General features: G+C 42.5%; 1 protein-coding gene across 3 annotated transcripts in view; it reads right to left on the reverse strand.

Annotated features, from left to right (window-relative positions):
• The window catches only part of EFCC1 (EF-hand and coiled-coil domain containing 1), a 90587-nt gene that overhangs the window by 72425 nt on the left and 3358 nt on the right, over positions 1-14804 (reverse strand). For all 3 annotated transcript variants that reach the window (XR_012647049.1, XM_075006233.1, XM_075006232.1), the window contains exon 2: positions 11846-12255. Coding sequence is in view for 2 of the 3 variants with exons in the window: in XM_075006233.1 (XP_074862334.1) it covers positions 11846-12255 (410 nt within the window). In the remaining variant the exon portion in view is untranslated. The remainder of the gene's footprint in view (positions 1-11845; positions 12256-14804) is intronic.

Here is a 14804-nt window from a genome sequence, read left to right on the forward strand (position 1 = left end):
ATCTGGTGAATGATGTGTGGTGTGATGTCAGTTATCACTAGAAAATCGGGCATTCGTCAAAGCTTTTCCATTGAAAAGGTAACATTGAATAACATTATCAATTAGCTTTGCACATACTTTGCTGTGTGCATGGAGGTTCTTTCTTCCACAGAAATTTCCAAAGGGACCTTGTCCTGCCTTCAAAGATTTTATCTGCAACTGATTTTCCACCTAAATTTTTGCATATGAAAATTCATTTACAAATAGTGAATACAGAGGAATCAGTGTCCTCAAACACATCCATCTGTCACAGATTTACTGAGACGTTGAACAAACCATTTTCTCTCTGACTTAGTTTTCCCATCTATGAAATGGAGATAAATATCTAGTTACCTCATTGGGATGCTGCAAGATCACATTCTTCAATGTTTGTAAACTGTTGTGAGATCCTCAGAAGGGACTACAGAAAGGCAAAATACTATTGGAAATGCTGCCTGCATAGGCAAAGGGCTTATTTTTGTAGCCACAAACCAAAACTCAGAACTTATGCATACCAGAACACCAGGATTATTTGATTTCTGCACCCATATGTAGAACTGCACTTTGCATAATGGGCTCAGCCAAAATCCTGGATCGAAACACCCCTCTGAACTTTGGAGGATTAGAACATCTGCATGTATCCTAATATTTACAGTGTGAGATAATCTCTAAGGATAATGAGCAAAACCTCCAGCTAAAATGCAGAGGTCATTTCATTAAAATGTTGTCCATCAGCTGTGGAATATTTTTTAAGTCTTTTGAGTACAGAATTTAGTTTGAGTTGTGACTGCATAGTGTTTCTTAGGCATCAAATACCATCTGCCGATATCAATGACAAAGATGCAGATTTGTGGGGCAATTTGACAGTTATCCACAAATCATCTGCTGATTATCATAAATAAAAGCCTAGTGGAAAAAGCCACTGAAAAGACACAACGAAAGCCCTGCTATTCCACACTACAAGTAACAGACAGACTTGTAACATAGATGAGATGCTTATTACAAGCTTGAAAAAAATGACATGTAATTGGGAGTAAATAGAAAGGAACCTGGCACTGAATTTGAGCAATGATCCTCTATTTGCTATTCTGCAGGAATTCTGTCAGCGTGGAGGAGACTGGAAGTAAAATCAGCAGGTCAGCATGTGCTGTAGTCATGCCCACATGTATTGCTAAATAACATTCCTGCTTCTCCAGAAATACAAAAATATTTGGTTTTGTAAGTGACATACATGGTTCACCTGCCTTAATCAGTTTAGCATTTAGGCAGGTTCAAGAAACAATGGAGCTGCTGTCCATTTGTACAGACAAAGATCTCTGGTTGGAATCTCCTAAGACCATATTATTGTTCTAAATAGAATAAGGAGATTCAAGATCCTTTGTGCTATATCTAGCCCAGAGATAAAACTTGGATAATGAGCCATCTATCAACGTGCTGGACTGCAAACTGGAAGTCGTCCATGAATTCGTGTACCGAGGCTCGATGACCTCGGACAACTTGTCACTTGATAGTGAGATTAACAAGCGCATTGGAAAAGCCGCCACAACGTTCTCCAGGCTGACGAAGAGAGTACGGGCTAACAATAAGCTCACTGTACACACCAAGGTGCAGGTCTACATAGCCTGTGTTTTGAGCACACTGCTGTATGCCAGTGAAACATGGACTTTGAGCTCAAAACAAGAGCAGCGGCTCAACACATTCCACATGCGCTGCCTTAGGCGCATACTTGGTATCTCATGGCAGGACAAGGTCCCCAACAGTGCAGTGCTTGAGAAGGCAGGCACCGCCTCCATGTTCACCCTTCTCAAACAGAGGCGTACGCACTGGCTGGGCCATGTCTCACGCATGACGGATGGCTGAATACCGAAGGACCTCCTCTTCGGCAAAGTGGCATCTGGAAAGAGGCTGAAAGGGTGACCTAAATTGCGCTACAAGGACACGTGCAAGCATGACCTCAGCGCTCTCTCTATCAGTATGAACACCTGGCATTCGCTCGCCTCAGACAGGCGTGCCTGGAAACAGGGAGTGAAGGAAGCTCTTGCTATGTATGAAACTACCCTGGTGAAGGAAGCGGAAGACAGGAGAGCCCTCAGGAAGATCCGTGCCTGTGATACCAGAGCGACATCTGCCTACTGCTGCTCACAGTGCGGAAAGGACTGCCACTCCCGGATTGGATTGCACAGCCACAGAAGACGCTGCTCGAATCAGTCCAACTGGGGCGCAAACCCATGATCCCTCGGGATCGAAGGATGCCTACTACTAGCCCAGAGATCTTCAAAGATAACATAACTTTGACAATGGTTCTCATTGTGGTGAGTTTTCAATAAAAAGTGGGGGCGGGGGGTCAATTCCTATTTTCAATTCATGAATGTTTTCCAGTAAATTTAGATAATTAAAAATAATAATTAAAAATAATTTATCTGGACAATTGATAGCATCAGCATTACCAAAATGCTGTCTAGGAATTATAAAAAGAGAAAGAAAAACTTGTAACCAAATAAAAGGTGAATTAAGTTCATTCTCTAGATAAGCATGGGGAACCCTTCTTCAGCCAGGGAGCACTGAGACACAGAAAAAATCACACAAATGAGAAGTAAAACAGAGAGAGACTCACATCACTCATACTCAAGTCAGGTCACTGGGGCTCTGCTTGTGCATCGTGAGGAAGCCCTCACCCATGGGCTGATCAAAATAAGGCAGAGGCGAGATCCAGTCCGTGGGCTGCAGGTTCTCTACTCCTGCTCTAAACGGTCAAACTACAGAGTATTAAAGGCTGAAGTGCAAACTCTGGGTACAGAAGGTCACCGAATCAAAAGGTCACAAAATCAAAATTTACAAATCAAAAATGAGCTGAGTTGCCCTGAGTTTTTGCCCCCTACAGTTTTGTACATCAGGTCTCCAGGTCATTCACTCTGAATGCATGACTTTATCCTTCCACGCTTTGTTTAGTATAAAACAATTTAAAAGTAGTATTTTTTCTGCAGTAACATCTGTGAGTCTTCTATGAGCTGTTCCAGGATGACTTCATTCATTTTGTCGTATTATTATGGTCCTCAGGGTGTATTCCTGCACACAACATCCTCCCTGAATATTGCCATTTAAATCTTTTGTAAAATGCGTATGGTATCTAACAGATGCTATTAACTCTAAACAGAGCATGTTCCAAATGCTTTTGTGCTGAAACTCTGCAGTTTAATTTCTAATAATATTGCTATGAAGATTTCTGAAAAACAGCTGTGTATAAACTCTGTGTCGGCATCTGGCTTGAAAAAAGTTTATATTTACACACTGATATATGAAAACACCTTGTTTGCTGGCGTAGGGAGTCTGTTGTCTCCCTAGAACAAGAAGTCCTGTGGCACCTTATAGACTGACAGATATTTTGGAGCATAAGCTTTCGTGGGAAAACACACGGTTCATCAGATGCATCTGCTGATGAAGCAGGTCTTTGCCCACAAAAGCTTATGCTCCAAAATATCTGTTAGTCTATAAGGTGCCACAGGACTTCTTGTTGTTCTCAAAGATACAGACTAACAAGCTACCTCACTGATACTTGTTATCTCTCTAGTACTTTACCATCTTCACCTCATACAGGCTCATACAGGCCATGCCAGAGCAGATCAGAAGGGGAACAGGTCACTGTACTGACTTGTAGCCTGGCAGCCAAGAAGGTTAATGGTATATTGGGATGCATTAGGAGAAGCATTTCCAGCAGATCTAGAGAAGTTATTAGCCCCTCTGTTCGGCACTGGTGAGGATACATCTGGAGTACTGCCTCCAGTTCCGGGCCTCCCAGTATATGAAGGATGTGGATGCATTGAAGCAAATTCAGTGGGGGGCAATGAAAATGATTAGAGGGCTGCAGCACATGACCTATGAGGAAAGGCTGAGGGATCTGGTCTTATTTAGTCTGCAGAAGAGAAGAGTGAGGGGCAATTTGATAGCAGCCTTCATCTTCCTGAAGGAGGGCTCTAAAGAGCATGGAAACAGGCTGTTCTCAGTAGTGACAGATGGCAAAACAAGGAGCAATGGTCTGAAGTTACAGAGGGGGAGGTGTAGGTTGGATATTAGGAAAAACCAGTTCACCAGGAGGTTGGTGAAGCACTGGACTGCATTACTGAGACAGGAGGTGGAATCTCCACCCTCACAGCTTTTTAAGTCCCAGGCTGACAAAGTCCTGGCTGGGATCCTGCTTTAGGCAAAGAGCTGGACTTGATGACCTCCTGAGTTCCCTTCCAGCCCTGGGATTCTATGATTCTAGGACTTCTAGGGTATTCTTGTGGTGTATGAATAACAATGATTATGTTTCACTTTTGGCCATTTATGTGATCTTCATATAGTATAAAAGTCATGTCTGTAAAAAAATTTGTCTGTCCACAAGCTTTTTCCATTTTGTCCATCAATGAAACATTTGTGGTTGGCAACCGTGCTCCCCAGGGCTGGCTGCCACAGAGCCAGCTCCTAGCAGCTGCAGGGCTGGCTGCTGGTTCCCTGGGGCCAGCTGCATGGGGCTGGCTGCTGGCTGCCATGGAGCTGGAGTAGCAATTATCCGACCCCCAGCTATCCAACATTCCATTTTATCCCACACCACCCTGGATGGTGTCAGATAAAATGGAATGTTTGATAACTGGAGGGTCGGAAAATGGGGGTTGAACTGTAATTGTGGACCAGACCACGCATACTGAGAGCACAACTGGCATTATCTGATCCCTTGCATGGACCTAGATGACTGGCATAGTGCTGGTTAGCACTGCTATAGTAAAAACTCTTTCAGCATCCCTGTTACTAACTCTGATTCGCACAGATTGATTTAGTCTTTATTTTTGTTTCAAATGGGATGAAAAACAATTAGTTTCCTCCTAGTCCCTTTACTGTTTTAAGGAAAAAAACCTGTACATTCTTCTCTAACCCAAGTTATGTAGTGCATAATCCTTGCTGTGAAATGTTTCCTTTACTGCTGCATTTTGGATGGTGCTTGGTTGTTTGTTTGTTTCTAACATTTTAAAATTCAATTTTGCACCTGTGCAATATTTTTTTATTATTCTCTCTCTTTCTGATAGATATATCACATTACAGCATTTTTGCAAAGATTTGGTTATTGAAGCCGCTAGGTCTAATAGGGATACATCTGTGACAGTCACGAAGTGTTGAAGAGGATTGTTGTGACTTGACTTTTTCCTAAGGTTGATGACAGGGGATGAATTTAATAATTTTTTTCTTGATAGCTCTTTAATTTCAATATAAAGTAGGGTCTCCACATTTGCAAGGGTTCGGTGTTACGAACCCTCGTGAATGTTGAATTTCGTGAACATGGGGAATCTGCAGCTGCCAGCGCTCCCTGGCCAGAGCCCCAGCTGTGGGTGCTCCTGCACAGAGTTCTGGTGAGCCTGTGGCTGCTGGCGCTCCCCACTTGGAGCCCCAGGGAAGCAGCAGCTGGCAGCACTCCTGCCCAGAGCCCTGGGCTTGCAAATAATTGCATTTGCAAGCCTGAAGTTTGCAAAGGTGGGAACTTTACTATATACTTTTCTAGCCTCCACACTCAATGCTGCCTAAACACCAGCTGTTCTTTCTCTTTGGTGCTTGGATTTTTGTTTTGTAAGTTAATGCAGTAACCAAGACAGGGACCAGATTGATGCTGGAAAAAACAGGCTTCTGCTAATCCACCGAACAAGGATGCTAGTAATGCATGCCTCTCACTCATGCACCCCACACGCATTAAAGGCCTCAAGTACCTGATTCATGTGGGATGAGTGAAGTTTTCTGGAATTACTTCCAGCTGTTGTGAAAGGATTTTCTTACTATTCATAATGCTTCTTTCTTAAAGATGTCTCTGAAAACTTTAAAATGTAACAATTAATTAAAAAAACCCTGTGGTAAACAGACAGTTATGCACGCGTGCACACATCTATGTATGGGCAACTCTCCCCTCTCCTTTCACCCTCAGATCTGAGGCCATTGAGTGGTGCAAAAGGAGCACATGCAGACCTCCCCTAACACCTCCCACAGCCACACAGCATTTGTATGTTTCCAAGCATTGGGAAGGAGCTCAGATATCAAACTACAGCGTTATCAACTGTGGCATGTAACCTATCACTTAAATCAGTCTCTGGTTCTGATGACTGGATAGTAGGTAATGACTTTTAAAAGGACCCCCCACCCCAAGGTAAACTTAGCAATTATAGGTCAGTAAGCCTAACCTCGGTACCGGGCACATTCATTGTAACTTTAATAAAGAACAGAATTACCTGACAAACAGATATATATGATTTGCTGGGTAAGAGTCAATATAAGTTTTGAAAAGGGATATCATGCCACAACCAACCTACTGAAATTCTTTCAGGGGGTCAAACAAGCATGTTGGTAAGGGTAACCCAGTGGATATAGTGTACTTGGATTTTCAGAAAGCCTTTGACAAAAGCCTTGGGTGAGGGAACTTAGGAAATCTAAGTAGTTATAGAATGAAAGAGAGAGCCTCTTAGGGATCAGTAACTAGCTGAAAGATAGCAAATAAAGGGTAGGAATAAATGGTCAGTTTTTCACATTGGTGAGAAGTGAACAGCAGAGTCCCCCAAGGATTGGTATGGGGACCACCTATGCTGCTGACGATATTCATAGATGACTTGGAAAGAGGGGTGAACTGTGAAGTGGCCATGTCTGCAAATGATACAAAATTATCGAAGATAGTTAAATCCAGCGTTTTGTTTGGGTTTTTTTGCAATAAAAAAGGGAGCCAGTACTCAGCTGGCTCCCTGTTCCCCTCTCCTCAGCCAATCATGCAGCTGCGGCTGTGGAAGTTCCAGTACTCAGTACCAGCAAGTACTGGCACATAAAAAAGCACTTGCTAAATACAATTATTGGACTTACAGAGGGATTTCTCAAAACAGGATGACTGAGCAACAAAAAGGCAGAAGAAATGCAACATTGATTACAGCATGTATACATGATACAAGTTCTGAATTAGCTGTTACTGCCCAAGAAAGAGATCTTGGAGTCACTGTGCATATTCTCTGAAAACTGCTGCTGGTGTGTGCTGAAGAGTCAAGAGATGCTAGTACAGTTGACCCTCTTTGGTCCAGAAGGATCACAGATGTTGCTGGATCAGAAAGCCCCAGCATCTGGGAGTGGGGGCCAACTGGGAGTTCAAACGCAAATGGGCTGGCAGCCATGAGCCCAGCTGTGGCTAGGAGTGGAGCTTGGCCAGTGGCTGAGAGCCCAGCCAGGGCCAGGGGCAGAGCTGGTCCAAGGTCTGCAGCACTGATGTCTGGAAACACAGCTGAGCTGGGAGCAGAGCTGGGCCAGTAGGGAGCCCAGACAGAGTGGGCAGCAGAGCCCAGCAGAGCCCCGTTGCCAGCAGCAAAAGGGCCAGCTACCCTGGTCCAGCAAACTCCCTTGTTCAGGACTGTTCAGGTCCTGAGTGTGCCAGAACAGGGAAGTCCAGCTGTAGTATGTCAGTGAAAAGATAAAAATAAGGCAGTAAATATCATGACATTGCTATATAAATCCATCATTTACTCATTCTTTGAATACTGTGTCCAGTCCTGGTTGCCCCATTTGTGAAAGGACATAGTAACCTCAGAACAGGTTCTGAGAAGAACAACAAAGATGAGCCAGGGTATAGAACAGTGTCCATATGAGGAAAACCAAAAATGTCAGGGCTGTTGGAGAGAATGTTTTTTTACCATCAGCACAACATATAATCCCCCTTGGTTTTTCTTTGAAATAGCTGAACTTTTTTATCACTTTGCTTAAAAAAAAATCAGCTGGAGGCAAACACCAGAATAGAGAAGTTCAGCTCAAAAGACTGAAGTCTGGCTAAATTATAAGCAGCCAAAATACTCTTATAATGGAAAATGTTGGGAGGTCTTTAATATAAGCAGTGCTCCTCATAATTTCAACAGTGGTGAAATCTAACAGAAGAATCTCACACCAATGCTTACTTTCAAAATCAAAGGTCAGTAAATTTGTGGGGCTAATATAACATCTCAACTGTTGCCAATATATAACAGTGTGAGTGGCAACAAGCCACACAAATCCTACTGAGATAAATATACATTCATACCCTTGAAGTGAACTTTGATTCATGTTTTTCAGTCAGAGATTTCTACAAATTTACCTTTACAATGATAGGTTTAACTTGAAATTGTAGCTATTTTTAAAAAAAAAACAACATAGAATACATTCATCTATCCTTACTATGTATCCTAAGCTAGTGAGAAATAAATCCCAAAGAAAGGAATGTATTAAACAAACCCATCCATTATAGAAAGAATTAAGAGCTCAAACAAGGAGCAGCATTAAGCAAAATATATCAAAATATATCAGTACAACACAGGTATCAATATTCTACATGACAGTTTACAGGAATATGCATTGGTGGATACCACAAGCAACTGCTCAGGAAAATATTTTAAGTGCAAATGCTTTCTTGCACAGCAATGGATGTAATGCTTGCAATCTTGCCTGAATCAGACTCCAGTTTTGAATCCACACCTGACTGATAGTGACCAAAAGCTACTGCAACCTGATGGCTATTCGATGACTAAGGGTAGGTCTTATTTTGTTATTTTGTTATTTCAAAATAACTATCCTCGTGTCTACACAATGCAACCACTATTTAGAAATAATTTCAAAATAGTGGTTGGCTTATTTTGAAATTGGTAAACCTATGAGGAATAGTGTCTATTTTGAAACCCTCCTTCAAGTGACTTGGGTTTCAGTGGCAGAGTGGAGCATATAGCTCTGAGCATAATCTGGCCCCTGCTCACTCAAAGTTACATAAGTGTGACCCAGTGGAGTCAGTGAGACGCTTGTGTAACTGAAAGGGGCATTGTCCCCATGGGTATCACAACTGATGTTAAGGTTAACTGGCTCTGTTGTTGGCAGTCTCAGCTGAGAACAAAGAGAAATACTTCTCAGGGCGATGTCACTATTGTAGGGCTAAGCCTCAAGGTGCGTTGATGGATTAATAGGGGAAGCTTGCACTATGCAGAATGTGTTCTGTGGCTAAAAACCCTGCAATTCTCAGTCAGTCGGGTCAGGCATCATTCCTGAGCATTATACTCACTCCAAACTATTCCAAAAATAAAATTACATCTGAGAATTGTATATCAAAACATATCTAATATGGATTAATAAACCATTGATCTTTATGTTGCTATGGTCTGCATGAGTGCTTGCTTGAGCAAGTCTGAGCTGAGGTCTCTTATTCATCTTTAACCGGCCTATCACCCTCTTCTCAAAAACGCACTTCCATGCTCCACCAAACTTTGGAACTGAGCCCTCAGCCCTGTGTTGGCCAGTGGAGACTTGTTATTTTGGGCAGGTGAAGTCTCAGGCAGTAGAGACAAGGCTGTAGAGCTCATACAGGATTAAAGTTGGGTAAGTAACAGATTTTTCAGTTTTCTGGAAATTCAAAAAAAAGAAAAACAGTTTTGGGTATAAAAACCAAAAAATTTAATTTTTTGAAGACTGAAAAAAATTATTCAATGAAATATTTTATTTTGTTTTCAAGCATTTGTTTAACTGTATAAAAATGTTAAAAATAAAATTAAAGGAAAATTCAACAGTCATTTTGATATTTTGAAAATAAGTTTTTTTTATCAAAATAATTTTGCAAAACTGACATGAATTCTTGAAATGTTTGGGTATCATCAAATCTGTGGTTCTCACTGAAAATAAATTTTGGAAAAAAATTTCTCCCAGCAAACCCATTTGAGTAGCTGTTTTGGAAGTTATGTGCCCTTGATGATAGTTTAAAATGGCACAGCCATTTAATTAAATGCATTTATTTTTTGCAACCAAAAGATATCAACACACACAATATAGACACAATATATACACATACATAAAAAGAAACCGGATAGTATGATTATTTTTAGATACTTCTTACCCCTATCAATACAGTACAATAGCTGTAACACCAGAAATAGCTCCATATGAATTCTTACTGTAAGGAAACAGGAAATAACAGACTAAAAATGGGAAGCAGTTCTGAATAGTAAAAACATTAATACAGCATTTAAAAGTAAAGAATCAGGTTAAAAATGGAAGGAAAGTCAGTTTGTGTATGTTACCTTTTTATTACATGTCTATGGATCTAGCCCTGACTCATGCAAAATTCCCAGTTCAATGGAACTTTTGTCTGAGCAAGAACATGAGGATTAGGTACTAATGAAATTTGTGTACATTTTTCTCTTCTGGGGATATATGTATCCAAGCTGGTGTCTTAGTGCAGGGGTGGGGAATCTGTGGATCTGGCTTCCTGCTTCATTTCATTTGTCCCACAGCAAGTCTTGGTGCCGCAGGCCAGAAGCCCTGAGCTAGGGCTAGAGCAGTGAGCATCTCCTTGCCAGTAAGCTCCCATGGCACCAAGGCAGCATGGCAATTAGGGAAGCTCTGCATGCTGACCCAACCCCCCACACCACCTCCACAGTTCCCAGGGCCAGTTCCTGCAGGTGTGGGCACTGCATACTGCACAGAACCACCTGGCCGAAATGACAGACTCTGCAGTCACTTCCTGGAGCATCTTGGACCCAGGCCTGACAGGGAGCCTGTCTTAGTCCACTTTGTCGCCAACAGTAGCTGCCTGAAGTAATCACAGCCTGGCTGGAGCCTGTACCCTGATCCCCCACCCTCAACCTTCTGCCCTTAGTCAGAACCCACATCCTAATTCTTTCCCAGAACCCATACCTGCATCCCAGCCCTGAGCCTCTTCCTATACTCCAGCCCCCTCCTGCATCCTGAACCCCTCACTTCTGCCCCTCCCCAGAGCCCAGGGGAAGCCCCAAATATCCCCAAATTATTTTGTCTGAGGATCCCTGATAGAAAAAAAGGTTCTCTGACCCTGTCCTAGTGCCTAAAGCACAAGACTAGGAGTTAGAGAGACAAGGTTCTGCTTCAGAAGGCCATTACATTTATGTCTAACTTAAAGTACGTGACAACTTTCCTATGCTTCAGTTTTCTCATATGTAAAAGAGGTATAATAATGTCTTTGTGAGCTATGAATGAAAATGGATACATGATCTCACGAGTATATTTTTACAGTTATTGATGCTCACTTATCACATAGTAGGTATTAAATTAAAAATTGCTCTCGCCTTTACTAAAATTGTGAAGTGGGCCACTCGGTATACTAAGAACTGTAAACCACAACTTTCACTGCTGGCTTTTTTTCTTGCTTTCAGCTTCTATTTGTTTTATCATCAGTGGAAGGCTTAGTAGTTGGTACAGCCAAGGAATCGCACCTGTCATGTTTTGTTTTGGATTAGCTAGCTATTTAATTAAGTAAAAATGCCTTCTATCAATGAAAAGTGACAAATACAAGTTATGTCACAGTTAAACATTGTAGGGCAGAATCTAGGCCACCTTGTTCACCAGGGATAGGTTTAGAATGATGGAACATCATCTGCTCAGATACTATTTTATGTGTATCCAGTTTAAGTAACAGGAACTACTCCAATTCCATTAGTTAAATGAAAACCTTAATGATGGAAAATGCAATATATAAAGAACTGAGGATACAACGGCCTTTTTGGTTTATCTTGAGGCATTACTGCTCTAATTTTCATTGATGGGTAAGTTATTCTGGGAGTCTTCCCACCTCACTGCAGGCCAAAATCAGTCATTCTTTCTCGGGCCAAACTCCATGAAGGCAGTGAGCCCTGCTAGGGATGCCTTCTAAGCAAGTGAATAGGTAGCTCCTAATTCCTCTCCAAACACACCTTAGAAAACATCTGATTAGGTTCAGTAAATATACCCATTTATTTTCCAGTGCAGCTATGATTAAATATGATTTGATATATTTAATTTTGAATGGTATCAGACTTACCTATAGTACTGTAGTTCTGATTCTAGCTGCTGGATGTATGTCTGCAAATGTGGCACTTTATTGGCTTCTGCTTCTAACTCCTTCACTTTGCCAAGACTGGTAAGGACTGCATGTCTAGCTTCTTCCACTTTCTTCCTCATTTTTGCTTGTTCCCTCTTCAGCTTCCGGTTGCAGTCCTCCAGGGTGACTACAGCTTCTTGAGAACTCCTCAGATCTTTTTGCAATTCTTGATTGAACCTAATTGCTTCTTCAATTTGTCCATCCCTGGAATTCCGGATTAGTTCCACCTCGTTTAGGACACTCTGCAGGCACTTGCTGGGCTGGGAGTGTTTGGAAGTTAACAGTCTCCTATTACCTATAAAACAGGTCCCATCTTTCTTATGATTGGCATGGCTTTGCCATAGTCCTACCTACAATCAACAGGGGCAGAAAGAGAAACATAGATTAATTTATTTGAAAATAACATTTTAATCAAAGCTGAAAATGGGCACATCTTCATCACTTATTCTTCCTCTATGGTAAATCTAGCCTTAATTAGGAACCCACCTGTGGCTTATACAAAGTTTATGGGCACAATCCTTGAAAAAACAAGTATGTTCAAAATCCATAATTTATTGAGAAACATTGACTCATTAAAGGTACCACAAACTTTGCTTCAAATATTTTGAATGTTCTCATATTGTTTTAATGTCATGTCTCCATATTATTTGAATCAGTTCTCAGGGAGACAACTAAGCTGTGTCTACCCTCATATTCCTCTTTCGAAAGAGGCATGCAAATGAAGGAAAGCAAAAATGCAAATAAGACACTGATTTACACATTTGGAACCTCATTTGCACATTCTCCTTTCCAAAGAGCTTCTTTTGGGGAAAAAAAGCAGTGTTGATGGGGCCCTTTCAAAAGTAAACGCCATCTTCAAAAGAACCCTTCTCCCTGAAACAAAATAGGGTTTACTTTCGAAAAAGCCCTGTCTACACTACGCTGTTTCTTTCAAAAAAGCTCTTTCGAAAGGCGAATGTGCAAATGAGGTGCCAGATATGTAAATCAGTGCCTTACTTGCATTTTTGATTTCCTTCAATTGCATGCCTCTTTTGAAAGAGGAATGCAAGTGTAGATACAGCTCTAGTGTTTGGAGAAGCATGATATGCCTTTTTTTAGGTAGCTAGGTTCTATGAGTAAGCCTGCGGTCAGTAATGAGCAGTTGTACTGAGTTTTAATCTTCCAGTGATTCACCTGGTGGCCCTGTTTTGCCTCTTTCTTCCTATTTGTAAAGCAGCGATAAGACTGCTTCACTGGGCTGCTGTGAAGATTAAATAGTTAATGCCAAAGTAGAATTTCAAGCATATATAAGTGTAATCCACATACCTACCTGTGGTTAACTGTCCCATGGAGTGGTACCTAAACGTCTTCACAGAGAAAGAATGCGTCCTCTACAGCCTAAGCTGACAGCCAGCTGGCCTTTATCTCAAGCTGTAAGGGTGCCTCTATTAAACTCCAGAGATCCCCGTTTCAAGTCTGCCTGAGGGCAGCTATGTAAGCATTAGCTAAATGCTAAATATATTTATTAACTCAAGTTAACTAGTCAAACTGAAACAACTGGAGAAATCAAGCTTCCAGGGCCTCACCTTTTCTGTACTACTCCTTGATGCCAGACAGTGTTTTTGTCTCCCTAGAGACAAAGAGTTCTCAGGGATGATGGCTGAAGCATGAAGGGACATACGAATTTTTAGCGCATCTGGCACATAAATATCTTGCAACCTAAGTTCCCTCAAGCTGTCTGGCTGTGCAGCTGCCTAGTTATCCCCACACATGCATTCAAGGCACTCCTGCAAGGAGGGCCATCCCACCCTCAAACTAGCCTCCAGCCTCGTGGCTGGGGGAAGTACAGCCTGGGCCCAGAGTTCCCCTGGCACATCTCAAGTGGCCCAGCTGCAGAGCTCCCCTGCTGCAGATATGTGGCCCAGGCAACATGGTCTGAGAGCTCACCTGATGCTGTCTGGCCCCAGACCACTCCCCACCTCAGTCAGAGTGACCTAGAAATCCAAGACACCCAAACACCCACCCACTACGGCTGGGGCAGCCTGGACCCCCTACCGCAGCTCAGGTGGCCCAGCCCCTCTCCCCCATTGTGGCCAGAGCAGGTCGGCCCTGGACTGCCCCCTGCAGCTGCGTGGTCCTGAGCACCTCCCTCACAACACTACACCCCATCTTCTTGTGCCAGGCCCATCCCAGAGCATGCATTCCCCAGGAGGAGCCTTTGCATCCTAACCTTTTGTTTCAGCACTCAGTTCCCCATCCTCAGCCCCACTCCAGAATCCACACCTCAGACAGAGTCCTAATACCCTGCACTCCCACCCTCTGCCCCAGGCCTGAGCTCCTCCCACACTCAGAACCCCATGGCCTCCACCCCTTCCACACAAATCTAGTTATGTGCCACAACACGGAGCTGATGTTCCATGCACCACCTTCATATTGGTGCACATAACAAAGTTCATTCTGCTTGGTGGGGGAAAAATGGAGGGCATTCTGCTTGCACCAATGCAATGAGAACTTCTGTTCTCACTTTAATGTGCTGTTGTAAGCAAGAAGCAGGCAGCATTATCTCTTGCAACTGTAACCAACCTAGAAAGTTCATTTCAGATACACAATTCAAGCTACAGCAATTGTGTAGATAGAATTGACATATCTGCAGACGACTTTTAGGTCTGTCCCCAGTGAGGGAGATAGACAGGAGAGTTTCTCCTGTTGACCTCCGTTACTCGTCATTCTGCATGCCTTTACCAGACAGGTGAAACTGAACTCTGAAAGATCGACCCTGAAAGGGTCACTCTTCCCAGCAGCGTAGACAAGCTTTGAGTGATTGGCTGAACAAGAAGTAGAACTGAGTGGACTTGTAGGCGCTGAAGTTTTCCATTATTTTATTTTTGAATGCAGGTTTTTTGTATATAATTCTACATTT

Source organism: Carettochelys insculpta, chromosome 11, assembly GCF_033958435.1.
Source record: "Carettochelys insculpta isolate YL-2023 chromosome 11, ASM3395843v1, whole genome shotgun sequence".
In the NCBI taxonomy this organism is placed as follows: domain Eukaryota; kingdom Metazoa; phylum Chordata; order Testudines; family Carettochelyidae; genus Carettochelys; species Carettochelys insculpta.